This window comes from Micrasema longulum, unplaced genomic scaffold, assembly GCF_059751315.1.
Source record: "Micrasema longulum isolate JH-2025_06_02 unplaced genomic scaffold, ASM5975131v1 h1tg001645l, whole genome shotgun sequence".
Classification (NCBI taxonomy): domain Eukaryota; kingdom Metazoa; phylum Arthropoda; class Insecta; order Trichoptera; family Brachycentridae; genus Micrasema; species Micrasema longulum.
This window is the reverse complement of record NW_028278824.1, coordinates 182,629-194,840: the sequence shown is the minus strand read 5'-3', so window position 1 is coordinate 194,840 and position 12,212 is coordinate 182,629. Positions and strand designations below refer to the sequence as shown.

General features: G+C 35.0%; 1 protein-coding gene across 1 annotated transcript in view; it reads right to left on the bottom strand.

Moving 5' to 3' along the window:
• LOC148274449 (uncharacterized) overlaps positions 1–12,212 on the bottom strand; it is a 200,213-nt gene that overhangs the window by 18,749 nt on the left and 169,252 nt on the right. The window contains exon 13 of the mRNA XM_088237109.1: positions 5,875–6,135. Within this exon, the coding sequence (XP_088093235.1) occupies positions 5,875–6,135 (261 nt within the window). The remainder of the gene's footprint in view (positions 1–5,874; positions 6,136–12,212) is intronic.

Below are 12,212 nucleotides of genomic sequence, written 5' to 3'. Positions count from 1 at the left end.
AACCAACCGGCAGCATAAGTATAAATGGACACATTATAAACAATATCCGATACACAGATGATACTGTCCTTCAAGCAGATAGTATGGAAAGCCTCCACAAAGAGCACACGGCTGGTTTGAGTACAGGGCTAGAAATGAATACTTCCAACACCAAATATATGGTTTGTTATATAAATAAAAGACGAGTGACACTTTAATCTACAGATTTGGATTATCCAGTGACCGGTTTCATCGCTTTTGCGACATCTTCGAGACTGGTATCTTTATTAAGGAGTTCAATGTATTTATACAAAACAGAGGTAAGGATAGATAACTCAAAATTATATGAAAGTAAATTAAATAAAGTTGTTTTTATCTTAAGAATTATTTTTTTTTTTTTTTTTGGGGTTTACTAATGAGTTGATATAATGCTATTTTTATGAGTTTAAGTATTTATTAAAAAAATAATATTCAATTTTTAATAAAAAAAATAATAAAGTATTACTCGTCTTTTATTTATATAATAAATTACAATGAACTTCCATCAAGAATATTCACTAATAAACTTAAATGTTTTAAATATGTGGTTATTCGGAAAAAGCCACAAAGTTTACCAATATCTTTAAAAATTGAAGCGCTGGTTATTGAGCAAGTCCATCAATACAAATATTTAGGATGTTGACTGAAAAATAAATAGGATAACTCACAAGAGATCGAAGTCAGAATAGAGATGGCACGAGACTGCTTTTTCAGGATGAGCGAGCGTCCTCCTTTGCAATAGAGACTTCAATTTGGACCTCCGAACATGCATTGTATGATGTAACGTCTTTTTGGTACATTATTTGACGTCAAAACGTGGACAGTCACCAAACCATCAAAAAAGATTGAAGCGCGTGAAACGTGGTGCTACAGGAGGATATTAAACATTTTCTGGGTGGACAGTGTCCGAGACGGCAATGTTACACTAAAGTATCGTACACACGTGGACAATACTAAAGATAGGACAATATTATATTGTCCCAGCTTCGTGAACAGCCTTGACCGCGCGGGGTCAATATTAAAATCCTGCAGGAGTACCTACACACGTGAGCGCCGCGAAAGTAAATACACCACGGCGTTTATTACGAGCGAGCTAACGAAAAACACGATTTTTTTTACTAGGATGTGAACGATTTATGGTTGTTGAGGATTGGAGCTCCTACCCTACTTTGAGATTAACAGAAAACACGATGGTGGTGTTCCAAGGTGTATTTATTAGATGGCGGACAAATATACGGAACTTTATTGGGCTGATTTTTTGGGCTGACTTGCTTGGGCTGACTGACGTCACTATACCCTGTGGTCCCTTATAGGCCACGTTCCTTTGTTCTTCATGTCTCCATGGCAGGAACTAAGTTTATGTATCGAAGGAAGTTGCCCTTAAGTAGACGGACGTTTAATGTACAATACTTTAGTCTTGCAGAATATGCTGCTTTGTATTCAATAAAAATAATGACTTGCTTTATCGGTCATTGCTCTATATTTCAGGTGAAATCATTGCACGTGCGTGTGTCATCGATCAATGGATTATGACCCCCTCAGATGTATTGGGACTGTTAAAGAACGAACTTAATAATGAAAACGAATTTTTCAGCCTCCGTTTTCGGCAGAAAAAATACGCGGGAGCCACACGCACGTGTTGAGCAAATCACGATTATTTTATTCATCTTTATTTATTTATTCATTTTTTACATTATAAACCATCATTACTAAAAAAAATATATAAAAATAATAATATAAGGTTCTGTCCGTGTGCGCTCACACAAGGACGATGTGGCTGCGCGCGGTGGTGTAACAATGGCATTGACAGGACAATGTTCCGTAGAGATATCCTTCCATCTATCTCCGCGAGAATTTCTCGGAACAATGTCCTGTCAATGTGTCCGGTTAACGTGAACAATGGTCGAGTCCTGGGACAGGAAAATGCTATATTGTCCACGTGCATACGGCCTTTAAATACCTAATGTAAACCTTTAGTACCTCGTCATTATCATCTCCTTTCCGTACCTAATGGTGCATATGGCACTGTATTGGTACATTTATTTGTTGATTAAAGGAATGATGATAAGTCTTACGATTCAGGTACCAGTCCAGGGTCTAAGAAATATTCTAGTGTAAAAACTACTACTACTACCATCACGCCATTTCCCCGTAGGGGTAGGCAGAGAGAATGGACCGCCACACACGTCTATCCTGGCATACATTCCTAGTTTCTTCCACATTCATACATCTTGTCATACATGCCCTTCGGTTTTATCTGCTTTTGACATGACCAGACTTAAGATTTTGGTTTATCTGATCACGCCACATCTTCCTTGGTAGTCCTCGTCTCACGTTGCCGTTCTTTTTCGCCATATATACTTGTTTTACCATTCTTTCGTCATCCATTTGTTCTACGTGACCAAACCATCTCAGAGACCCTTTCTTAATCTTATCAATTATACATGACTCTGATTTACACTCTCGCCTGATTTCATCATTCGTAACCCTGTCATACATTGATTTTCCACACATCCGTTTTCAAGAGAGAACGCATTTCAACCGCGTTCACTCGGCTTTCATCCTTCCCCTGCCAGTTCCATGTTTCACTTCCATACATTTGTGTTGGGACTAAAACTCACCCTTTTTAAATAAGTATTTTATATAAATTATGTCGGGAATCGTACCTGAGACCTCTTGTAGGCACACGTGCTGACTATTACACCACGAGGTCGACACCAGAACCTCATAATTTGAGAACCAATGAACGTAGGTACGTATAAATTCCAAATAATTATTTTTTGAAATAAGCACAGTATGCTAACGGATTGAACATAATATTGCATGATCATTACTTGTAATAATTACAGTTGGGTTCGTACATTAATCTTGACGAAGTATAACGAAGTGGAATAGGTCGTGAATCTATATTATTTCCATTATTGAAACTGATTTTACGTTACCTTTGCATTTTTTCATCACCCAGAACATTATTTATAACATGGTGGCCTCCGTGGTGTAGTGGTCAAGACGCTTGACTCACACACGAAAGGTTCCGGGTTCGATTCCCGGTGAGAACACAAATATAAAAATGTGATTTTTCTCAAGCCTGGGTGTTCTGTGATGTAATTCACCACTGTAATTGGGCCTTCTGGCCTGTTGTGGTGCAAAAATAAATAAATAAATAAATGACGTATAAAAGATAGGGTTTGAAAAAAAACGTTCTTGCTAGTATTGTTTATCTATTGAGGAATACTGAATATAGTTTTTATGTTGGAATTGTAAGCATAAGAACAAAATGTAAACAAGTTTTACGATTTTAGTATCAGTTAATTAATAATAATTAACAATAATTATAGGAATAAATCATTATAACAATGTTATTATTTCTTTCTACTCGGTATTTTGCTGTTTTTTTAAATAACCTTTTTGCTTTACAAATATATTTATTTTTTTACTTTGACTTTAAATATGTTACTTACTATGTATTCTGTTTTTAATTCACATTTTACTGAGTATTGTATTGAGTTAATGTGTTCTGGGTTTTAATATATTTATTTATATATTTAAAAAAAATATTACTACATTTTTTAATGTTTTCACTACATTTTTTACTTTAACAAAAATTTGAGTTTGTCCAAATTTTTGTAGACAAGGACTGGATTCAACTCCCTGGGGAGCTGTTTATATCAACATATTACAACAGAGATGAAGAACATTTAAGAGAAGGTAATATTGAAGTCTAGGCATCTACAGGGCTTATGACATGTCAATGGCTGGTTTAAGTGGCCACTTTACACACTGTGTTACATTCACCATTCTGCCTATATTTGAACATCTATATTCCTTCAATTCTTTCATCTGTGGATGTTTGTGAAGTTAAAGAGCTGAAACCTTTATTTATGCAGGTGAGATTCATCTAATTGAATTATTTCACCTACATACTAGGTTTCTACTTTACTATGTTTTTTCTACATTTTTATTATGGTTTTACTACTTTTTTAACCATGTGATTTACTCCATTTTTTACTTTGTTTTTCACTTTGTCCACTATCTTAATAACTGTTTCTATATATTGATTACTGTTTTAATATATATTTTTGACTGTCTTAAAACGGGGTATATAACCCTAGTTCGATAGTCAAAGCAACTTTGTATAAATTATAATTTTGTGTATGTAATATATATATATTTTTATATAAAATCAAAAGAAATATTTGCTTTTTTATGATTTACCCAAATATTTGATTTTGAAGGCCATTTTCAACGAGTTATAAACAACTTACTATTAGAAAATGATAATCAAGTTGGGGTAGAGTAGGATTCGAATCGCGGACCTTTGGTTCTTGAGTCCGAGACACTAGCCACAGGACCACAACTCGATTCGATAAAACATTATAATAAATAAATAACACAAACTTCGCTAAATAAGAAAACGTGCTAAATTCATATTAAAAACGAATGAAGAATGGGGATTGGAGGGGCCATGTGGCCTTGCGGAGCGGTGCGGTGAAAGGTTTTTAAGAAGATGGGTTTGGGTCCCAGCAGATAAGTTAGAAGAATCTCCCACCTTCTGGATCGATCCTATTGAATAGACTGATGGCTAAGAGATGGATCTGGGACACTTCAGTTTCCTCACTAAATTCGGCGATTACGCGGAGAAGCGGTAGCGGGAGCGGTATGCGGCAGCGCGGATACGGAGAACTTGAGCAAATGCGGTTGTCTCGACGATACGGTGGTCAATTATTAACTAACTACCGGGCGGATGAGGTACATGGGTACAGGGTGGTTGAGAATATTTTGTCAAATGTAGGTAAAATGAAATGCATAAAAAAATATAATGAAAATATGTACATAGTATATATCGGCGCAAGGATGTATTATAATTTTTGGTTGAGTTTTCCTTTTTTATTATTTCTACCAACGAACGTTTTCGCGTAAGCAGACATCTTCATGACTAGTCTTGAGGCGCTCGCTGGTCAAAATAATAAAAAAGTCAAACTAAACCAAGAAGTTTTATTGATAAGTTTATTTATAAATTTATCGAAATCATTAACTTTGGATTTTATCACGAAATATCATAAAAAATCATCGATATTTTACTTTTATTTAGCAAAAAAAATAAATCTTTAATCATAAAAACACCGATCATCTAACATGCATGCACCCGCGCTCACTGCCAAACCGATTAAATCTCTTTCATACAAACACCGGCCAAAGAACAGCGTCTCTGTCTTCTTTGTTATGGGTTATATCTTCGTGCTCTCTCTTATACAGATTTATTGCTGTATTTTTTATATCAAAATCCTGCATTGTGTAACATTCACCATTTTGCCTATGTTTAAACATACATAAAGTGGCCACATAAACTAGACAACGACAGGTCATAAGCCCTGTAAATGCTTAGACTTCCATATCCCCTTCATCTCAATGACTTCCTAAGGGGCGAAATCCAGTATTTTGTCTACAAACTCAAACTCAAAATATTGTTTTCATTTTTTATCTATGTAAACAAAAAGAAAGGTTCTCGACGTCCTGGACGTCCACTGCTGACTGTTCGTCGGCAGTTTATATCAGAACGTCGGGACGAGAACCGGACTTGGGAGGACGCAAAGGAGTTGGCAGCCGATAGAGATGCATGGAGGCTCTTTGTGGATGCCATATGCTTCAACTAGGGAGCGGACATGGAATGACGAAACAAGAATAGTGTTACAAATTTATACCGTCAGGAAATAGTGCGAAATATATTGTTATTTTTTCAATTAGACATACTAAAAAATAAAAAGAAAAAAGAAAAACCAGCATTACAATACAACAATATATATAAATTTAAGTTCTATATAATTAAATTATTAAAATAATAATTTATATACTTACAATAAATTCCAGTTCATCGAATCCGTTTCCGACGAGGTTCGGCTCAAGGTTCTGTAATCCAATGGACGTCAGCCAGGCCCCGACCGTCTCTGGCCTGGGCGGCATCAGCTCCGGAGCCGGACTGGGGCTCTTCCTGGCCATGGCTCCAGCCAACCCCAGCCTGGATTGGAATTCCCTTTCCAGCTCCTCGGCAAAAACGCTTTCTCTGACCAGGCGGGTGCCGAAGGACGCCATTATTTCCGAGATTTTGGCCCACTCCTCCTAAAATTAAAAAGAAAAACGTTTATGAGCAAATAAAAAGCGCGTTACATGTTCGTTATACATATGTTTTTTCGTTTGTTTTGTTTTCAGTAGGGCCCACATTTGACCATAAAATCGGCCTATCGAGCCTTTTACTTCTGCAAACCGAACTTACAACATCATCATACTTCTGACCACACCAAATAGGACACTGTTTTGGTACACTGAATGATGCGCACATCAATTACATAATTGTAAAGTAATCACCCTTACGCTTCAGGCGACCGCCTAGGAACATGAAATATTGCAGTAAAAGTACTTCCTTCACATACCTAAAACTAGGATTTTAAAGGCTGTGGGTCTTCCTATCGGTTTCACTCATACAAAAAACTTGTTTTTTTGTCAATAAACGAGGCTCATTTTACATTTTCAATTTTATACATCGCTTTTTCAATTTAATTTAACTCTACTACTCTACTTGCCAGCCTCGTAGTGTAATGGTCAGTGCATTTGCCTTCCATGCAAGAGGTCTCAGGTTCGATTCCCAACATGGTTGATATGAAACATTATTTAAAAGAGTATTTTTACACTAGAATATTTCAAAGTTCCACACTGGTGGTACTTGAAGCGTAAGACTGATCACCTTACCTTTATGTAGGAAAAAATACTGAGATACGCTGCGATTGGGGTACCGACGCAGTGCCCTATGCACCATTAGGTTCAAAAAGGGAATGATGATGATGATGACTTTCATAGCCCCGTTTTAACAATGGTTAATGTTACACAGTGTGTGAAGTGGCCATTTAAACCAACCTATCACCAACTTTAGGAAGGTCATAATCCATGTACACGTGTATTATCCACATTTCCTTCTTAAAAATATTTTCCTTACCTGTTGCAATAAATTTCAATCCTAATAACCCTGGGGAGTGAAATCTAGCCTTGTCCATAAACGTTTTTACATTCTCATAATATTGTTATTAATGTATTTGCATTTTAAAAAATGAGAATTTAAATTATGAAAGAACTGATTTTAGATATTAGACGTTTTTGCATCACTTAAATTAACTACATTTCTATTCCTGGCCGGAACTAACAAATATTTTTACACATTTGCGCTCTAAGCGTTCATTATTTTTTATGTGTAATGCTTACTCAAGTATATTTATAAAAATGTTTGTTCGGTAGAAACATTTGAATTACACGGCAGCTACTTATTTTAACTAGCTTAAAAATCACAAGCTCAAAGCAACAGTGAGATATCTCTGATAAACCAATTCTGTGATAATCGGACTTCCAATTTTGCAAAGGGGACTGAATAAAATTGAAAAGTGATTTTCAAAGAGTTTAAACTAAAAATTTATGATTTTATAAGCAATAATATGATATTGTAAGTTTTTAAATTTGTACAAACCACTTTAATTTTGAGTTACACTTCGACCGGTTTCGACGTTACTACCTCATCGTCAGAAATAAAACTAACTTACACGCGTTGCTATTTCTATTATAAAATATTGTATAAAAGAGACAGAAAAATGAAAGGAAGAGAGAGAAAGAAGATAAAGTTGATCTTAATATTTTTTTTAAAGAGGGCTCGAAGTTAAATTTAATTGATTAATTATTATTTGAAGCTCTTGATTGATGGCTTTACTAATTTCTAATCGTTTCATACAATATTTCATAATTTAAATAGCAATGCGTGTAATTATAAGCTAGTTAATTCCTGACGATGATGTAGTTACCGCGAAACCGGTCGAAGTGTAACTTAAAATTAAAGTGGTTTATTCAAATTTATACACATATAAGTGTAAAATGTCATAACACAAAGAGAACAATGTTTTTGATACCAATAATAGAAAAAAAAACTTCACTAGCTCATACTAAATCCGATATTATAAGGCTTTCAAATTTCATTTACTTCCTCAAAATGCCTTAAAAATCCTTATTTGAATAACAATGTTGATGATGGCAAATTACCAAAGTGTATTTAAGTGATCTGATTGCATGACTAGAGTCTAAAATCAATTTGACACGATGTATGAAAGGTGCACAAATGTCGAGAACCGTGAACTGTGTAAGGCTGAGATATGCATTATCGACAGAATCAAGATGGCCGTGTTGCGTTAGTTTGACCATGTAGAGCGAATGGACAACGAAAGAACGGCTAAAAGGATCTACGATGCGAATGTTGATGGATGCAGAAAACGAGGAAGGCCGAGATATACATGGCACGATCAAGTCCATCAAATACTTAAAGATAGACTTGGTCAAACGTGGGAATAATCGGCGTACGTGCATGAGAAGATGAATATAGAGGAAGCGAGTTCTATATGCAAAGATAGAGTGATATGGCGTTCTATCCTCTCTGCCTACTCCCACAGAGAAACGGCGTGATGGTTTGTTTGTTTGTATAAAATAATTATATGGATAAATACGGACAAAACACAAATGACTGTTTTTCTCTAAATGATATTTTTTGACGCTACTTTGAAAAATCACCCTTCATTTGTTTGAAGTAAATTGTAAATACTATATTCTAAAATAGGTAAATTATCAAACTTCAGTAATAAAAATTGAAAGCTTTACTTTTTTAATTTATTGACATATGTGAGTGTTCATGTCAAAATGGAAAATTTCGGGGTTATCTCACTGCTGCTTTGGGCCAGCTAAATGTTAAATACATGCAATGAAATTGCTATGAACCTAGTTTTTTTTTAAATATATTATAATCACTATCGAAACCGCAACTAAACCACAAATTGCATACGATGTAATATTTTCTACACGTAATTATTACGTTTGATAATAGGAAAATAAAATTAGAATTTGAAACATTATTTATATTTTCAAAATTAATATGGATAATGTGGAAAAATGTTTTCACGTATAACTTTTTAAAGATATAGAAAAGCAACACGTCACTAGAAAAACACGATATGTTTGTCATTGATAATTGTGACGTAAAGATTCGTGACGATGTTTTTAAAAAATTCAAACGGTTTGGAACAAAGTTGAAAATTAACGTGAATCGTGACGTACTAGGGGCGTACAAATTTAAAAATGTTTTTGATGCTTCTAATAAGTAGTAAAAAAATTTTTTTTTTCGACAGTATTTCATAGACCTATGTAACTTTAAAAATGTGAAAAAAGGGTGATTTTTCTATGTTGTTTCACTTTTATAAAAATGCCAAAGTAAAAAAATTGCTATGAGCAATTTCCACCGTCGAAGTTTTATCAAATTTATGAAAATTCGACCCTATTGATTTAAATCGTGCATTTCCTTGGGGACAAGCGCAGTGATCATGAATAGGATACTTCCTGTAACACATGGTCGAAATACAAGGAATGTACTTTTCAAATGGAGTACCCTATGCACCACCAGGTGCTAATTAGGGTTTGATAATGAAAGAAAGAAAGAAGCAGGAAGAAACAATGGTATCTTTATATCTTACGTGAAAATTTTTTAATTTTAGGTACTCCGGACTTTTTTTGCCAAAACTGTTTGTAAATCGCCTTTATTTTTTTTCTATTGCTAGTTTTCCTAGTTGTTAAGTTATACTATTTAAAAAATAAATTGTTGGCCTCGTGGTGTAATGGTCAGCTCGTTTGCCTACCATGCGAGAGGTCTCGGGTTCGATTCCCGTCATGGTTGATATTAAATCAAATACAATTTTCCACTCTCACTTTCCTTCAATCATCCTTTACCACTCCTTATCAATTTCCTTCTTTTCCTTTCCACTATCTCCTTGTTTTGTCCATATTTATCTTATTTTAATATTTAGTATATTTATTATTTATATAGTTTAAACTTCAAGCCGTCGTCGCTTTATTACAGTATTATTTAGTGAATACATATAATTGGATGGCAGGCCCTACTATGTATACATTTTATATGAAAAAAATTAAAAAAATATTCATTTAACCTGTACATCTGTTTGTATTCGAAATAAATAAAATAAAAAATAAATAAAATATTTATTTAAAATGGTGTTTTCACATCGGAATATATCAAAGTCCCTGGACACTGGTACCTGAAGCGTTATACTGATCATCTTACCTTTATGTAACAAAAATAATCAAGATACGCTGCAACTGGTGCACCAATGCAGTGCCATATGCACCAGTAGGTGCGGAAAGGAAATGATGATGATGATTATTTTGAAAAGACTGCGTGTAAAAGATATTGAAATATGGATACGGACATATTAAATACTTTGCGGTTGTTTAGTTTAACATTTTTTTGAAGTAACAAGTATTTATTTTTCTCTTTTTAGCAAATGCTTTTTCTGAAATTAAATATATATTTTTTAATTAAAGTATACGCCTACACATATGCATAAATATTATGGGAGAGTGTTTACTTTTTTTTTTTAACCAATCTTGTATTTTAATATGCGTCTGATTCAATGTATAATGTATATTAGTGTCCCATCAAGACAATTATGAATGGTACAATTTTAGACCTTTTTTCAAATAGGTTTTGTAGGCACTAAAGTTTAAATGATTTAAAAACAATGTATCGCATATTTGTTACTTAATGATTGAATAAAGAAAAACCACGTTTTCTTTTCTTGATTTCTTTTTTAAATGTCCCTTCAAATTTATTCCAACAGAGAGGGAAAACATTTAAGAGAAGGGAATATGGAAGTCTGGGCATTTACAGGGCTTATGACCTGTCATTGGCTGGTTTAAGTGGCCACTTTACACTGTGTAACATTCACCATACTGCCCATGTTTGAACATCCACATTTCCTCAACTCTTCCATCTGTTGACTTCTGTGAAGTAAAAGAGCTGAAACCTTTATCACGTGGGTGAGATTCATCCGGCTGCACCAAATTACCTACAACGCAACGCCTGAAAACAATTTTCCATGCCTAGAATTCCGTATTCTCTTCTCTAAAGTGTTTTCCCTCTCTGTTGGAATAAATTTGAATATGAATGGCTCCCTAGGGAGGAGATCCAGCCAGTCTGCAAGCATTTAGACATACTCAAACATTGTTGAAAATATGCCCACTCATGGGCACTCTCCCTGCATACATTTGAACATTGAGGTATTATTGTCATTCTACGCACGTCATGTTTGTAACTGGTAGATGTTTGACAAATAACGATGGTACAATATGTTGTTATTCATCACAAAATCATTATTGACATAATACGGTTGGATCAATATTCCGGTTTACTAAAATTCTGCTAGCAAAAAAATAATCATATTATAAACAAAACAAACGTTAGAATAAAATATATTTTTTTTAATGAGTGGTAAGTCGAAATTTACGAATTTCAGAGTAAGAATTCCGTTGTAATCTCAATTAAAAGCTGCATAACCAGAAAAAAAATTTGTTCACTATCTGTCACTAAATCCGATACTTCTCCTACTTTTCCACATCCGCTCAAGCGGAGCATGTGGACACACCAGTTGCCTCCAGGAGACCCTATCGCCAGCCAGCACTCTCGCTTCTTCCCATGTCAATCCAGCGTCCCTTAATTCCGCCGAATAAAGTCTAAAGATCGTCATTGACGGCCTTACAGGACGGCGTGATCCCGCAGGTTTAAATAAGAGGCAACTTGGGTTTAGGTTCTTCTGAGGCATGTCGGCCTCGTAGTGTAATGGTCAGCGCGTTAGCCTGCCATGCAAGAGGTCTCGGGTTCGATTCCCGACATGGTTGATATGAAATATTTATTTTAAAATGTGTTTTCACACTAGAATATTTCATAGTCCCTGGACTGGTACCTGAAGCGTAAAGACTGATCATCTTACCTTCATGTAACAAAAATGATCAAGATACTCTGCTATTGGTGTACCAATGCAATGCCCTATGCACCATTAGGTGCGGAAAGGGAATGATGATGATGATGATGAGGCATGCGCAGCACGTGTCCAAGCCAGGTTCACCGCCGCATCCTCAAGACGCTCGTTATAGGAGGCTGCTGGGTCCGTTCTCGGACTTCAATGTTAGTTATAAAATCGAACCACCTTATACCTAATATTCTTTTCAAGCACTTACTCTCAAAACTAAGAAATTTGATGTTTTGAGCTTTGGTAAGGTGCCAAGATTCGCACCCATATAGGAGAACTGGCATTATACAAGAGTTG